The following is a 17418-nucleotide window of genomic DNA, read 5'->3' as shown; positions in this document are numbered from 1 at the left end:
AGGGCTGTTCTCTTCAACACTACCCATTGGATACTGACAGCAAGAAAAGCTCTCCTTCTCATTTCAGGACCTTTCCTTTGTAGATTCATTGTGCTTGCCTGCACTTTCCCCTCCATCCCTGCCAAAAGTTGTGAATTTAATCATTTATCAAGAGCTTCTGTTTAGCTAGAAAATCAATAATGTTCATTCTGTGTCAGTTTGTATTCAACAAACATAAAAGGCTGTGAAACAGTGAGGGCTAGCTGGTGGTTACAAGTAGAGCAAATCAAGAGGTGATCTCTGGTTTCCGGTCACAGAGTCTTTCAGCTTGAAGAAATTTCCAAAGCTGGAAAAACTAAAGAAAAGGCCTTTCCTCACCTTAAACATTCAGTTATGGGCTGCTCTTGTAATTAGCAGAGGGTGTCCAGTCGCCCTAGAGCAAGTCTTGAGTTTTCCAGTGTTACATCTATAAGCTGTCTGTTTTTTTCCTGGTACCCCAGGGAACAGGTATAGAGACTTTTTGCTGAAGGGAAACTTTTAGAGGGGCTATATTCATTTTAATCCTTAAAAAAAATTCATTTCAGCAGTGATCTTTGCAATAGTAGCCAGTTCACAGAGTCTTCTCTGCAAATCTCTGTGTGGGATAGTTCTTGTTCCAGAGTACTGACCTAACGAGCAATGAACAAATACCCAGGAAGGCAGTAAAGGAAAGCTGAATGACATTACCAAAGGGCAGTATAATAATTCTGGGTTTACATCTTACTTCATTACAGTTTGAGGTATTTTGGGGTGGGGTGTGGTCAAGGCTGTTGTGGTTAAGTGGGAGTGTTGAAGACTGTTAAGATAAGAAAGGATAGTAATGGAGAGGGAAGGAGAATTGGATTTACCGCAGGTAAACCATCACCGGTTAGATGGGGCTCTGAGCAACTAGCTCTGAGCTAGTTGAGACACGTTTTATCTGTTAACATTTATTTTCCAAATGCCTAAATAACCAGTTGGTACATAGGTATATGTAGCTTTTAAACCAGAAGAGAGTAGATTTAGGCTAGATAAAAGGAACAGATCTTTTACAGTGGGACTGGTGGAGTGACTTGAAGCAAGTTTTCCTGTCACTGGGTTCATCTTCCCTTTGTGTTTCTTCATTGGTTATACAGCTTTAGTAAGGCACAGTGGGGGAAGAAGAGCCATTGGCCAAGCTATAGAGCATTTGAAGGTGTTGTTGTAGTATTCACAAGACTTTGGCAATCTCTCATCCCTGAGCAGCTGAGGTCCAGTTTTGTTTGTGATCTGATCTGTGCTTACTCCCACCATGATGACTGTGGACAGATTCTCATCATCTTGGGGTTGTGTGATCCTTTGCTGTGGCCAGTCTTTGCAGTCTTTGCATCTATTTAGATGTGAAATCTAGAGGAGAGTTTGGAGATGGCCTTCACTCCAACCCTGTGCAGCCCATTTGAAGGTTCATCCTGTGTGCGTGGTTGCTGTAAGCAAGAGTGAGCTGGTTAGCAAGACATTGTGCTCTGAAATAGCTTTTGTGGTATCCACAGAAATGCCAGAGTTTGTACTAGGTAATAAACTGGCAAGGAGAGTCCAGTTGTTGTGCCTGGCCTTGGTGTGGTTATGTGAAGTGGCTGTGAACTGACTTGACTTGCTCAAAGGAAAAATATGTGAAGCTTGTTTGTAACCTTTTTTTCCCCCCTCCTTTCTTTTCTAACTTCTGCAACCATAGGGCACACAGTTGATTTTCAGTGCTGCTAAGGAACTGGGACACTTGTCAAAGTTGAAGGTATTGTCCTGCATGGCTTGTGTTAATGTCCCTGTGTGTAAGCATGGAAATGTGGTAGTGCATAGCATGTCCTGTGCTTCCAGTGGTTTGTCGCTGAATGCAGTTGTAGAGAAATGCCTTTAAATGCAGTAAATGTGCTTTTAAATGCATTCTACTAACATTAGCATAGTGCTTAACATTTAATCTTACTGTGCGTTTAATCATCAAAGTAGTTTTTCTCTTCTACATACACAGTGCTAAGTCTGGTACATCAGTTTAAAATGAAAAAAGGAAATTTCTCAATATCTGGCCAGCTCTTCCGTATCCCCATTTATAAAAGGGAGTCCCTAATGCTTGGAAAGACACTTGCGTTAGCTGTGGGTGAATTACATGGACTGTTAAAAAAATAACTGTTGCTTATGGAAGAGAGCCCGTGTCTGTAAATTCCTTCTGCGTGGGCTCCCTTCACAGGCAAGCTGGCATTTAGCATGAAGGCTCTGTTGATGTGTTTTGACAGTGCATGACGTGACAGTGCATGACATGAGCATTATGAAGTGCACGCCACCTCATCATAAGCGAATCAAGCACTAATTCAGCGATCACGACAGGAATGGTATGAAAATAGTGACGCCTCACAGCGCTCAGATTGCGCTCTGCTGTGGTTGCACTGGTGCTACAAGACTGGTGTTGTGCAAGAGAAGGAGGTCTGAATCTCAAGTGTCACAGTGCACAGGCTGTTGCGAGGGAATGGAGCTGGACCTGAACTCTGTGTCAGAGCATGACCAAGGAAATCTTCCTGGTGCAAAGGATATTGTCCTAAGTGATTATTGCACTTTGAAAAGGCATTTGTCCCTTCCTGTAGTTTTCTGGTTTTGTCTTGCACACTAATAAAGCTCTCTTCATACACCTGTGTCCCTTGCCCAGCAGATACATTTTCCATTTTATGTCGCCAGTACACAGCTCATTTAAGGCAGTGCTGATTAGCAGATCTAGCAAGTGATCAGGGCTTGCAGGTATGTCACTAGATGTGCACCTGTTCTCCAGCTACATTGTGAGGCTGGTACATAGCAGTTAATAGTCACCTAGCATAAGCCTCCAAGTGTGTCTCCTGAGGGAATAGCTGTCACTTGTGCTGAGTGATGGCCTTGTGCACTCCCACGGTCAGGCTGTCATCCCTGGTGACATGGTGTCTCATGAGGATTGCGTTTCCTTCCCCGCTTCCTGCGCCTGGAATGATGTCTGTTGCTTCCATGGGAAAAATGGGGAGAAAGGAGTTTTGTAGCCAGCCTGGGAGAGTGGCAGTTGAAGCACAGCATCCAAATGAGACTCCTGTTTCCTGAGTTTCCCTTTTCTCTTGCAAAAGCATCAGCAAGGACTCATGTCTCCACATGATGAAAAAGAAGCCATTCCTGCCTTTCACATGTACTCCTGGTGTCTGAGGGCAGAGCTCTGAATTTGCTGTTTCTTCCCCCAGGTCACAAGGACAGTCTGTGAGTTCCTGTGGTTTGCTTGCATTCTTGGGCGTGGCCACTGAAATTCACTGTTATTTTTACTTGTTCCACATTTTCTCATTACTGGAATCTCAAAGTGTGTACAGGGCACCTTTTGCCAGGAATGGGTTGGAAGCTTTGCTGATTTCCATTTGCACTGGTTGGGTGGAGGCTGTCCCCCAGCAGTGGCCCTTCTTCAGTTCAGTTACTGTAAAGCTTAACTTTGGTGACTCTGGGCTGCATTTTTAGAAATGCATGTAATCATTCAAATCAGGCAAACCCTGGTGTGTGTTCAAGCCTTTATTTGCATATCTGCATATAGAACTGCAGCAGTACAGGTACACAGGATTTTACATGTGGCAAGACAGTTGTGCCCAAGTATGAAAGTGCCTGAATTTTGGAGACCATAAGGAAAATTACATTGTGTCCAAAAATTTCCAGTAGAATAGGAGTGCTACAAGAGTAAGAATTGTTGGAGTCTGTGTAAGAATTGTGGATGTTCTATTTTTTATCCTTTTGTTTTTGCAGGCACATACAAGCTAACAGGGAAGGCTTGGTTCTTCAGACCTGTCTCCTCTGCATTTTTCAGTTCCACTAAAAGCCTGGGAAAATTATGGGATGGATTTTAAGCATTATTGGTCTTAAATAGGACAGGGGGAACAGAGCCCTAGTGAATCAGATAACTCAGCTGAAAACTGAGACTGACAGACCTGACAAGCACAGGCTCTCGTCCTGATGACAAATCAATTTCACAATGTATTTTAAAATGCTCAGAAAGCCAACCATAAACCTGACTCCTTGGTGCGACATATCTGCCTCCCACTTATTATCAAACTCTTTCTGCTCAGTTTACTTAATAGCCAGCAACTGGAGCAGGGAGCAGCTGCCTTCTCTCCCTTGTGCTGTCCCCAGGATAAACAGCCAGGCTTCGACCACAGAGTTTCTTCTGAAAACACTTATGGAGAGTACAAGGATGAGGCTGAGAGATCAGGAAAAGTTTGTTGGGTTGTTTGGGGTAGCTTTGGGTTTTTTTACTTCTTCTGCTTGAACTTGCATAATTATTTGATGTAAATATTTGTTTCTTGCTCCTGGCTGGCAGTCTGGGGAGCACAAGGTAGCACTGTGCACAGTTCTTTATAGGAACAGTGTGGGATTTGCAGAGGGCAGGTATGCACAGGAATGACAGTCGTGGGCTTCTCTCTGAGTAGGTGCAAGTATTACCAATCCAGTCTCTGGATTATTTTTACATAATGTGTTGAAGGAAATGACACTGGGAAACTCAGAGAAAGCAGTGATGTGTTGCTGTGCATTGACAGCATGGGCACGGGTGGAGTGGCCTCTCCGTGGGGCCGAATGAGCTCTGTAGGTGTTTGAGAGAAAAGTGCTGACCACCTGGTTTCTGTGGCAGTTGGGGCAATATGACAGGCAGGCCTAGAAAGTAATTTTAACAGATGTGAAAGTAGCTCTGCCTTGGGAGCACAGCTACCCTGACTAAACTGGCCTTTCCCATGAATGTGGCCTTGGGCTCTGTCTGATTTTGTGCTTAATCTGACTGTGAGACAGAGAAAAGAACACTTTACCCTCTGTGCACTAAAGTCTCTGTGTACTGAAGTGTGAAGCCACATCATCTTCAATTGAATTACCCCCAGCTCATGAAGAAAAAGGAGGAGAGCTATTGCTCCCCTCAGGACAGCATATCACAGCAGAAGGCACACACACTGCAGCTCACCAAGTACTGTGCCCCTGCACACAGCCCCCAGACCAGGGACATCCTGTGTGGCGGAAGAGGCACACTGAGGCACATCTCTGCTACTCAAGAAAGCAGGGTGTGAACTTGTCTGAGAAACTGACAGCTTGAGAGGCATCCTCAGTGCAGTTCAAGGCTTCACTGTGTAAAGTTGATAGCTAGATGTCTGTGAGAAGTGTGGCAAATGCTTTATGGCTGCCCCTAGACTGCAGAGAGCCCTGTCTCCATCAGGTAGGAGATGGATTGCAGTGGATAATGAATGGGACAGCATCAGGCAGTGTGAAGAATCAGCAAGCTGCAAGACAGCCAGCAGGTTTGTCCCTGTGAAACCCACACATGATACCACACACTAGGTGTGCTTTACACAGAGGCAGTTTAGCAGATGTGTCTCCTGGGAAGTGTCTAGAGGGCCTAGGACATGTTTAAAGTAGGGATAAAGCCTTTGCCTGATTGGCTTACATCTTTTTTATGAATGCTTTAGGGCCCCAACCTGAAGTCAACTGGCCTGACCCTCCAGCTACTCAGTTAGAATATGGGTTTGTGCAAAGCTTTGGCTTCCTAAAATACACTGTTTTCCCCTGGGGTCTAGACTAAGCATCAGAGAAAGAGCTTAGTGAAGGCATATCCTTGTAGTCAGCCAGGACTCTAGCAGGGATGTGCTTCCACTGCAGAAAAGGGAATTCTTTCCCAAGTGATTACTGGCTTTTTGCTGTTAGAGTTGGTGGGTCTTAATGGGAACAATGTCTTCTTTTAGCAAATCTATTTTCTTTTTCTTCTTTTTCACAAATGATGGAATGAATTAGTGACCTCTGTAGTTGGAAGAGTTTAAAAAATCCACAAACAACAGACACATAACAACTTTCACTAATGCCTAGTTCTCAGAATTCCTTGATTTAGATGGTATTTGGAGAGTTTTGTTGTGGCTTTTCTAGAATGACAGTGGTGTCAGGCAGGCTTCTGTTAAGGTTTTCTCGAGAGACAAACTGTGATTTTAAATTGCTGCTTACCTTTGTCCAGTTCTTTCCTTATTTATGTCTTCTGTGCCTGCAAGAAAGAGAGAAAAATAGTTTATTTCCGAGTTAAGCTATAATAAACGACTCTGAGAGACTCCATTAAGCATTCCTTGAACAGCTGAATTAATGCTGCCACCATGCAGATACAGCTTGAATCTGGAGAAAGTGGTGATGCTGGGGACTCCTTTTTCTATAGCCTCTGACAACTGACTTATGTCAAATACAATGGTTGTTTGCAGGATCATATGGTGAGAGAAGAAACCAGGAGCCTCACTCCAAAGCAGTGTGCTGTTCTGGACCTGGCACTGGATACAATCAAAGTAAGTGATTCCATTTCTGTTTCTGCTGTTCCCAACTCCATCCCCAAGTCTTCTTCGGGAGGACAGTGCCTGTCCTGGTTTATGAGATGGCAGGAGTTTGTCCCTGCTGTCACAGTGATAAAGGCTCTAAGTGAGTACTGCTATGTATGTGTACACCTGAAGAGGTTCAGGGGACTGGTGTGCTGCGAGTCAGCATATTCGTATTTAAGTGCTTTGGAAGAGGAATGCCATGACTAGTTGGTATCAGCTGGTCTGAGGGCTGGGTTTCCAGTATAGAAGCTATTTCGTGAATTTTTCCAGCTGTATCTGTATGCACAACTGCTCGTACATGTTGGTTGCTGGTTGCAGTTCTTGCTCAGTACCTTTCCCATTTCTTTTTGCTTTTAGCAATATTTCCATGCTGGTGGGAATGGTCTGAAGAAAACCTTCTTGGAGAAGAGTCCAGACCTACAGTCACTTCGATATGCTCTCTCCCTCTACACTCAGACCACGGACACTCTCATCAAAACGTTTGTCCAGTCTCAGACAGCTCAGGGTAAGACTCTTTTGTGTTGGCAGGGTTCAATGGAGCTCTTGGCTCTGCTCATAATTCCTCTCCCTTGTACTGCCAGTCTGTAAGAGTGCTTTTGGCAGTAGCATTTCTGAAAGTGTGACAGTTTGGAGCTGGTGAAACTGGAAAAGAGGGAAAGGGGGTTATTTGCCACTCCATGACTACATTTGGGGAGAGCAGAAATATGTGAAACATAAGGCCTGGGGTGTTTGTGGTCTTTTTTTCTCTGCAGTCCTCACTTAACAGTCACGTTTCATGAATTAATGTGGGTGGGTGGCTTAAATGAAATTTGAAGTTACTGTACTGAGGCTTGTGCGGTGGTGTGAGGCACCATTTCAGCAAGACACCACTGCAGAAACCTGTCAGTGCCTGTGTCACAAGCCACCTGTGTATGTGGCACAGCCCAAGTGGCCCTGACTAAGGCTGAGTGACAGCAACGTGGTGACTCACAGAGCTACAGGCTGCCTGTAAAGGGAGAAGTCTCTGAGGTGAGCAGCAAATGCACTGTTTTGTCTGCAGCCAGTACAGGGTATGTGGGAGCTAGATGATTACAGATTTTCACACAACATATTAATAAGCTGCTAGGATGGGTCACCAAACTGTTTGGTGACTCTCTGAGAAGTCTTATGGCTTTGTGGTGCTGTTTCATTGAATGTGGAGGGGTAAACAGTTAATTTTGTTGCTTCCATGCGAACACCTCCATATTATTGTACAGAATAATTTGGTCTCCAGTCAAGGACCATCACTGGCTGACTGTGAATGTCACTATTCTCAGTAAGAGGAGACAGATGCTACAAAGGGTTGGGTCTAAACAAAACCTGGTATTCTTGTGTTTTCAGGCTGTTTAATTAAAAGCCTTGTATTAAGCTACTTCATCCCAGCAGCAAAGTCATACAACTCCCTGGCTTGTCCTTCTGCAATCTCCTTGAATGGAATCCTTTTTGTTCAATCCTTCCAAGCCTAAGAGAGCTGGCAACCCCACAGACTGTACTAGCTCTGCCAGCAGGTCATCACACCAAGTCCCAGCATCAAGGGGACAGCACTCCCTAGCTCACATACATTCCCTTGTGTGCAAATGAGGCTGCTTGATACTGGCATTCCCTTAGCAGTGTAGACAGTTCAGAGATTCTGGGAGCAAAGCAGGGTTTGTTTCTAAAGAGGAAAGTTTACTTCAGTTTTGGTGGGTTGAGTCATCAAGAGGAGGCTTAGAGGGGACCTGAAACTACCTGGAAGGAGATTGTGAAGTGCAATTTGGTCTTTTTTGCCATGTCTCAGGTAAAGGATGAGAGGAAATGGCCTGAAGTTGTACCAGGGGAGGTTCAGGTTAGATACTAGAATTTATTTTTTCATCGAAAAGGTGACTAGACATTGGAATAAGTTGCCCAGGGAGGTGGTGGAGAAATGTACAATCTCTAGAAGTGTACAAGAGGTGTCTGAATGTGGAATCTGGGGACATAGTTTAGGGATGATTTGGTGGTGCTGGATTAACAGTTGGACTAGATGACCTTGCAGGTCTCTTCCAGCTGTGATGGCTCTGTGGTTCTGTGATCTTTGCCCAAAGCAGCACAGTCTAGTTTTCCTTATGTTCAAACATACTGCATTAAAACACTGAAATTAAATTAAAAATCTGTACCTTTGAGAGAATGGTCCTGCAACTGTGTCCCAGCAGAGCAATGATGACATCCAGTGGCCAGACAGGTCAAAGACTGCTGCATCCACTAGGGACTCCAGGAACCTGGCGGTTGCCATCACTTACACAAACCACGTTTTAATGGGGAACTTGAGTGCACATTTGAGTGAATGCTTACAATATTTGCTGTTCCCTGCACATATTTCCAATTAGATATCCAAGCTAGTTTTTTATGTGGATACTGTTAAATTACTGTTAAATAAATGCTGAGCTAAGGTACAAGAAAGTGTGCAGCACTGATGTCCTGCAGTCTGTACTACAGTCTGGAGTACTTAAAATTAGAGAAAAGAAAGTGCTCCATTGAAGACACAAAAGTGACAATTCAAAGATGATATGAGAAAGTGGCTTCATGCAATGCATGATTTGACTGTAAAACTTCACTGAGGGCAAGTATTTAGCAGAAACACAAAGATAATGGAACATTATCATTACCTCTCAGAAGCAGGAATATACAAGGCTGCCACAGAAGTGGGTGCATGGGTATTTATGTATTTTTTAAGAAGCTTAGAAAGAATGAAGTTCTCAGTTTAGGGCATCATATACACACGTTATGAGGTCATCAATTAGATCTCAAAGCTGACTGATGACAGTTCTTTGTGACTAATTCTAAGCCACTGTAGGGAACAAGTACTGGGCAGCTGGCCACTGGTCCAAATCAGTATCTTGTACATTAGAAGGCTTGAGAATTTTGGATCCTGTTTGGGGAATAAAAGATTTGTGCTATGCCACCTAATATCTGCAGAATCAGTGCTCAGGAGAGGTTTAGGTTGGATATCAGGGTAGGGTTCTTCCCCAGGGGGTGGCTGGGCACTGGAACAGGCTCCCCAGGGAAGTGGTCACGGTACCAAGCCTGGGTTCAAGAAATGCTTGGACAATGCTATCAGGTAGAAAGTGTCACTCTTTGGATGGTCTTGTGCAGGGCCAGGAGCTGAACTCAGTGACCCTTGTGGGTCACTTCCAATTCTGCATATTCTGTGATTCTGTGAGTCCCTCTCTCCCACTAGGGCTAAAGAAGGATATTAATTGCTTACTCTTCTCATTAACTATGGCTGGTAGATGGGTTTGGAGAACTGCACACAGGTTGGAGGGACAGAAGGGACAGCACTATTATTTACAGCTCACATTTGCTTACCAGAGCTCTGTGACTGAGGTTTCCCTTTGCATAAGTGCCACAATCTCCTGGGAGGACATGGCTTCATGCAGTATCATTTAAAAATGCTGTTTGCTTCTCTTACTTCCCGGCTCAGTGGTTGCACCTTCCAGTTTGTGAGGTACCTACTGCTTTCATGTCATTACTGAGTAGGCTTATGTGGCACTGTGCTGCTAAACGTTTGCTCTGCAGATTGGATCTGGGCTGCCGTTTAGTTATGCCAGCACAAATTCTGTTCTGTTTTAACCCAGACTATGCCTTACTTGCAGACAGCCTTGCTCTCCAAATCCTGGTGCAGAAGGTGGATATTTTGTCTGTTAAGAGCTAGAATATTTGCCTTGTGTTTAAGTGACATTGCTAATTGTGTTGTAATTCATACTCTTCTCTCTTTATCCTGCTTGCTTTCTTGCCTTTTGAATTCATGTCTCAGTGCATGATGGGAAAGGTATAAGGTTTACCGCTAATGAGGACATTCTTCCTGATAAGGGTATGTTCAAGATTAATGTTGTTACCATAACAACATTACCCAACTGCCTTGCTTTTCAAATCATCTTGCCCATGCTCAGAAACCTTTTCCAGAGTCCTGTTCCCTGTAGTTCCTTTGCAGAAGTGAACTTCCACTGAATGCCTGCATCCCACAGACTGAGCCACAGGTTGTGTGGTTTGGAAGTCTGTACCTTGCCTGAGAACCTGTTCCCATGCTTGAGATTTATTCATGGGATGTGAAAGCTGTCTTGAAAATGGACTGGTTTTTGGGAGATGCTGCAGACTTGTTCCCCTTCCCTTTACCATGGGGTGTGTGTTTCAAGTCCTGGGCTTGCATGCGTGTGGTCTGCTGAGAAGGGCTACTGTAATACACGGGAATGTTGGATATGCACTCAAGGTTATGGCCAAGCTTGAACCATCTGGCTTGAAGTGGGGTTATCTAAAGGTCTGAATGCCCAGGAGACCCCTATATATATTAAGTCTTGCAGTGTTTCATCTCTTAATTTATTTTTTGCTGTCCAAAGTCTTTTTATTATCTCAGGAAAACACATCTATAACCCTTTGCACAAGCTCAGTTCTGCAGTTTCACCTTTCAGCATTGCAATACCAGTGAGGCTTTCATGTCAAGAATTAAATGTGTTTGTCACTAAACGTACAAGTTTGTGTATGTGCACAGATATACATGCTCAGAATATTTTTGTTGGCCATCTTCAGAGTAGTTTTATGTCTCTGAAAATATCAGTTCATAGAACAAGATTTTTTTATGTGAAAAGACAAGAATGAAGGTAGGAAAAAAACTGTAGTATGAGTTTTGTCTTCTTCAAAGGTAGTGGGATGATTCTGCTCTTATTCTTCTGAGGCATCAGCATCTCCTTTAAAACCTATTAGTTACACTAAAGATCAATAAAGATCTGAATGTTTGGTGGCTGATGTTTCTGTGGATATGGCCATTGCATACTGATGGAAATTCTGCCTCTTCCTGTGGAAAATGCCAACAATGAAGTGACAGACCCACACCAGCAGATGGATCAGGTCAATAATTAAGCCTACCAATTTTTAAACTCTGTGCTTATACACAGAAAAAAAGCAATATTGCCCTTCTAAGCGGGGAGGAAACAGTATGTTCAAGACCATATTTGTTGCACCCTGAAGATTATTTAATGTACTCAGGTCAAGAATGAGAACCTACCCCGAGGTAATAATTTGAGGTTCTGTTTTGGTTGCTCAGATGTTTTTACTGGTATATTAATCTGACTTTCACTGCCTACAGTTCTGTGGCATATAGTTTTCCTCAGAGAATTGCACTGGTTGGCACTCAACCTCTTGGTTTTTAAATGAGTGGTTTTTGCTGCTGCAGACCATTCTTGTGAAAGTTGACTTGTTAGATCAGTCTAATCAAAATGTTTGTGTAATGATATCCTTCAATCTCCTTAGCTAGAATTTCAAACAGACCAGTTTTTCACTTAGTGATGTATCTTACCCTCAAATTTGACAGAACAACTGCTATTCATAGGTACTCAATTACCCTCTAGATATCTCAATTACAACAGCATTGCTAATTGTCAACCTGAGGTCAGGCAGTTATCAAAGAGAAAGTCAGAAAAATCTCACTCTCTTTTCAAAACTTGATTTTCATTTTGCAAAGCAGTCATTTTCTGTAATTTACATGACATCTTAACTTTATTACCCAGAATAAATGTCATTTCCATATATTACATGATGATAATTATGATTAAAAGTTTAAAAGTTGAAAAAAATCATAATGTATGAATTGTAATGTTCATGAGATCTCCCTCTTTTATGAACATGTTATCTTTTCCCTCTGAAACTACATCTTGTTTTCTCCCTGGCTAATTGATAAAGAGAAATAAGTATGCAAATTGTGAGTGCTTCTCTCTCATCATTTTTGATGCACAACAAAGAAGGGGTTCTCATCATCTGCCAGAGGGAAACAGATAAACAGTCAGGATGACAACTTGTAGATGATGTACAACATGCAGGAAGGTTCTTGTAGGGTGAGACTGCATTATGGCTCTGTGCAAATCACTAATACCTATATTTTTTTTTTGCCTATATTTCCTCTGTTGTGTGATGTCCTCTTCTTCTTTTTCTGTTCTTGTTGATTTTTTTCGTCCTCCCTTCTTCCCTGAGCAGACAAGAATGCCAATGTCCACCACTGGAATGCCTGCATGTATACACAGTAGCTTGGCAGGAACCTCTGAAAAATCCTTGCTCCCCATGATGGTCCACTGTTGAGGTCTTTTAAATTCTTTAAAAGCCTTCACTGCTGTTCTCAATAGGATACAATCTTTGGTGGACCCGGAAGAAGTGTTGGTGTTTATGTGTGTTAGGCATGTGAGCCTGATGTTATCTTGCACTACTGTGACATTCTCGGGGCTGACTGAAAAGCTGGCTCTGGGAGATGTGCTGTGAAAACACCACATTGTCTTCCTGAGGCCATAAAGACCTGTGCCAATGACCGGTAATCCATGTGTGCATGGGGGGGTGTCCATTTCCTCCCAACAGGCTCTGGTGTGGATGATCCCGTGGGAGAAGTGTCCATCCAGATCGACCTGTACACCCACCCAGGAACCGGGGAGCACAAGGTCACGGTGAAAGGTACGGCAGAGCACGTGCTGCTGCTCGGGCTCCACGGGGCCAATCTCCAGCTGGCAGTCAGGACATTTCTGTGTTAGCTCGTGGGATCGCAGGCCAGGATTGTTTTCTCTGTTTCACATCAGGGACATGTAGGGAAACAGCAAATGAGCTTGTCCAGCTGGTGACATGGCAGCGCACAGCCCGGTTGTTTATTGGCAGTGATGTATGTGAGTAAACAAAAATCAGATGGTGGCTCTCGCCAGGCGCCACAGTTTAGTCTGTGGGGCAGGCTGATCTTGCGAAACTGCTCAGTGTACGCCCTGAGAGCTCAGAGGCTCCTCTCCCCAGTCCTGAAGGCCACACTGGTCCCTGAACAGCCACTCTGGAAACAACCAAAGCAGTGATTCATCCCAGGGTTCCTTTTCCTCCTTCGTCTCCTTCACTTGAATACAGCATACTTAACTACTTCAATTTCCTCTGAAGATTTATATAAACAGTTCTTTGGGCCTCTCTTCTGGTTAAATCTACACTGAAGTGCAAAAGCTGGTATTCAGAGCTATTTCCTCTGCTTCAGTCTGCTCCCTGCAGTGACCTGAGATAGAATGAGAATTAAAAGCTAATAATTCTGGATCCTGAAACCACACGCAGCTCATGGGCTTTGTTTTTCTTACCTGCAATCCCATTTTCCTTTTCAACAGAGACTTTAATATTGGCCTCCAAAATGCCCCTTTTTTTCTTATCCCAGACATAATGGTGATGTAAGCATGGAACAGGGCAGCCTGCCCGGAGCTGGAGGAATGCCTGTTTTCTTGGGTTTATTTCTTGACAATCTGTATGGCAGAAGTTACATACTAATGCACACATTAAATTCCCTTCATAGAACTTTACCTAGATCAAAAAAGCATGTCCTTGCATTACAAAAAAGTCCTGCCCATATGTGTTGTGACACTGTCATGTTTTGAGATAGAAACAAGAAACTGAAAGCAGAGCAGAGCCGAAGGATGTCCAGAGCAAAAAATACAAATGAGTATTTGCTGTGAACCAGGTTGTGACTCTCTTTTGCAGTTGTGGCAGCCAATGACCTGAAGTGGCAGACGTCTGGCATGTTCCGTCCATTTGTTGAGATCACCATGATTGGGCCCCACCAGAGTGACAAGAAGAGGAAGTTCACAACCAAGTCAAAGAGCAACAACTGGGCTCCAAAATACAATGAAACGTTTCATTTGTAAGTCTCAAAAATATCCTGAGGATCTGGCATGGCAAGTGCAGATGCAGAGGGACAGATAGGGTTGTCCAGTGTCCCCAGACCGTCTGCACAGGGCCAAGAAGAGAACATGAACCAGTAGCTTGGTGCTGTCTTTGATGTCTTGGCAGAAAAGCTGGATTATGGAAGTTTTTTTTCTGAGGGTGGGACGCAGAGGTTTGTTCTATACCAGCAGTGTCCTTTGGCCACCTTCTGAAATGCTCTGTGTGTGCCCTATGAACACATTTTACTGTACTCTGTCATTTTAATGAACTTCGTATTTTTTATTGGTAGAGTTGAGGCTAAAAGTTCATTTTTATTTATTTCTTAATCTTAATGTGCGTTTTTATCCCAACTTGACCTGTGGGACATGCTTTCGGAACTTGTTTCCAAGGATACAGCCCTTGGAACTGGTAGCAAGTTGCACTGCTAAAATTGCTGTGTTTCTCAGTGTTGAGTATTGATCTCTTCTTATTTCATTTTCTTTCATTACTACAAGGACATATTCCTTCTTGGGAGGCTTAACAGAAGGAGCTGCAGGCTTGAACTCTCTCAGCTGTACATATAAAAATGAGATGATGAGAACTGACCAGCAAAAGGCTATAAACATCTGGGGGAGAAGGGAGAGAAAGGGGTGTTCATATAATTGTTCCGTTCTCTGAAGAAAAGCAAGCTTCCTCTAAGTGAAGAGATTTTCTTCCTTTTATTCTTTTAATTTTAGAAACATCAGAAGGGTTGGGGATTTATTTTTGTTAGCTTTCACATTAATGGAAGGTCCTGAATCTTTAACAAAAACTTCATCTAATTAAAATAGTAATTCTGAAATGAACCCATCCTTAGCAGAAGCAGAAATGTTTAAAGTCATCTGAGTTGAAAATCGATTAGCATGGCTTTAATGTTTCCCACTCCTCTCGTTTCACAGTTTAACACACACACAAACACACAAGTTGCAAAGGCAGCTTGAAAGGGGTTCCTTGTTTTTTTTCTTCTTCAGTAACCATGTTTTCTTTATCTGCTATAAATCAGCAAAAATGCCCACATGCTGCAGGTTTTACTTCTCTCCCTCTGACCAGGGTTTTCTGTAGAAAGGAGTTTCCTGTGACTTACCACAGCCCTCCAGTCAGGTGCTGGCACCTTTGTTTTTGCAGTCCAGACACTGTAAGTGAATTTGTGTGTGTTTTTCAGCATCCTGGGGAATGAAGATGGTCCTGATGCCTACGAGCTCCAAGTCTGTGTGAAGGATTACTGCTTTGCCCGGGAGGACCGGGTTCTGGGGATAGCAGTGATGCAGCTCAGAGACATAGCAGACAAAGGAAGCTGTGCTTGCTGGTGCCCCCTCGGGCGCAGGATTCACATGGATGAGACTGGACTCACAATCCTGAGGATTCTCTCTCAGAGAACCAATGATGAAGTTGCCAAGGAATTTGTGAAGCTGAAATCTGAGTCCCGCTCCACAGAGGAAGGCACCTGAGCTGAGCTGTTCTCTTTCCTCTTCTGCCTTGTGCCAATATGTGCAAGTGTTCAACAATTCTTTTATTAATTGCAAAAGGTTTTTTCATGTTGTCTTTGTCAGCTCCGATAGCGCACGTGTGCTGTATAGGAAACAAATCCATCAATCTGATGTGAATTATTTATTTTTTAGTAGCTGGGTAAGACACCGTAGAGAATGAGACAATCTCTTCTTATTTAAGATGTAAATTCTGCTTTGTGTATATAAATTATTTTATATTGGAGGCTGGAATTGCTGGGTTTTGTTGATATGCAGCACTGTGATTTTATCCTCTGAATGTGGCAGGCATTAAAAAGGTTCTGCGTAATCACACTACGATGCAAACACAACTGTGTGGAAATTGGGAGGAGATGATTTGAGGGGTTTGACAAAGCACAGTTATCTCTCATTGAATACACGTACTGTGGAGCTGCCTGGGGATCTTCTGACACAGATTATGCCAACGTGATATACATTCACCTCAACATCTTAAAGAAGAAGAGGCTGCAGATGCTCTGAAGATGCACACCGAGTGAATGTACCTCCACGGATGTGCTGCTGTGAGCACAGGCCAGACCAGGGCCGCAAGCCCGGGGTGGGGCCTGAGATCTCGTAGCCAAAAGCTGCAAAGGCAGCGCAGCAGGAGCAGGCTGCAGCTGTAATTAGCTGGTGTGTCTCGGAGAATACAAATCCCCACGTGCTGCTGGGAGTCCCTGATGGCCGTGGGAGTGCTGTAAGCTGCTCGGCTCCGCAAGGCACGCTCGAGCTGCCGTGACCGACACGGTCAGGAAGGGATCGGCATTAGAATTGTAGAGTTAGAGCCATTACAAATCACATGGCTGCTATGCGCTTTTTCCACTTCAATATTCTTTTGTTAGTGCTTGACAGAGGATTGGATAATTTAATATTGCAGGCTTTCTGTAGCATTTTATTACCCTGGAGTAGCTAAGACCATTCCTCACTATGAACCCAGAAATGATGGCTTGCTTGGGAGGGAGGAACACACCTCCCCTCTGCAAGCCTTCAGTCTGGAGTGCTGGTCAAGGGCAGCACGTCTGTTTGCTTCTGATCTTGGAGACGCTGTTGGCCGTGCTGTGGTTGATCCATGCTGATTGTCATTAATCTTATAATACCATTGACAATACCATTGAAATATTTTTGCACTGTCTTAAAGAAGCATCCTGCTTTTGTTTAGTTAAAAAAACAAAACACTGTCCTGAGCAAAGTAATTGCAGGGAGGTCAGAATTTCTGACTGAAAATTAGTGAGCAGGAAGGTCTGGAATGGTGATTGCACCTGAGGCATGTTTGTTGGAGGGTTTTTATTGGGGATATTTTTGCTTTTCCAGCTGCCCTTGTGCTCTGGAAAGTGCAGCTGGAACAAGCCAGTCCTTGCCCATAAAGTACTGTAATACTGTCAATAAATTCAAGGACTGCATATTGAATGACTTTTTTTTCCTTTCTATTTTCTCTGACACTTGTGTAGCTGTATGATGTGACTCCTGTATTTCATGGGCCTGCTTGTAGAGTTCTGAGACAGCACATCTGCTTTGTTCTTGTCCATGGTGTGTTATAATAATGCTCTTCAAAACTCCACACTATTTGTCATGATTTTGAATCATTGTACGTGCCATTGTTATGAGAACTGTTAGTATGGTCTTTAATAAACTCTTTTAGCAGCATTTGGACTTGTCTGTTGGAGTGTAACTGTGATTGGGTTTCCCAAACCATGGAGGGCAGAGCCACTGCTGCATCTTTGGAAATTACTCAGGTTTAGCATGTAGATTTCTTTAGTGCTTTAGATGCCTAGCAAGGAGTATGAGTCAGACAGTTCCCCCCTCCTCCATGGTGCCTCTGTCTGGGACATCTTTCCGTGAAGTCCTTGGCTTCTGATAATACT

At 43.6% G+C, this 17418-nt stretch overlaps 1 protein-coding gene across 1 annotated transcript in view; it reads left to right on the top strand.

The window, feature by feature from the left end:
• The window catches only part of UNC13B (unc-13 homolog B), a 206604-nt gene extending 189404 nt beyond the window's left edge, over positions 1 to 17200 (top strand). Inside the window, exons 34-40 of the mRNA XM_059492372.1 lie at positions 1709 to 1765; positions 6234 to 6314; positions 6702 to 6849; positions 10135 to 10191; positions 12717 to 12809; positions 13854 to 14013; positions 15217 to 17200. Coding sequence (XP_059348355.1) covers positions 1709 to 1765; positions 6234 to 6314; positions 6702 to 6849; positions 10135 to 10191; positions 12717 to 12809; positions 13854 to 14013; positions 15217 to 15502 — 882 coding nt within the window. The 3' untranslated portion in view covers positions 15503 to 17200. The remainder of the gene's footprint in view (positions 1 to 1708; positions 1766 to 6233; positions 6315 to 6701; positions 6850 to 10134; positions 10192 to 12716; positions 12810 to 13853; positions 14014 to 15216) is intronic.
• The last annotated feature ends 218 nt before the right edge of the window (positions 17201 to 17418 follow it).

This window comes from Ammospiza nelsoni, chromosome Z, assembly GCF_027579445.1.
Source record: "Ammospiza nelsoni isolate bAmmNel1 chromosome Z, bAmmNel1.pri, whole genome shotgun sequence".
NCBI classification, from domain to species: Eukaryota; Metazoa; Chordata; class Aves; order Passeriformes; family Passerellidae; genus Ammospiza; species Ammospiza nelsoni.
The sequence above is the reverse complement of the archived record's forward strand: the minus strand, read 5'-3'. Positions and strand labels throughout refer to the sequence as shown.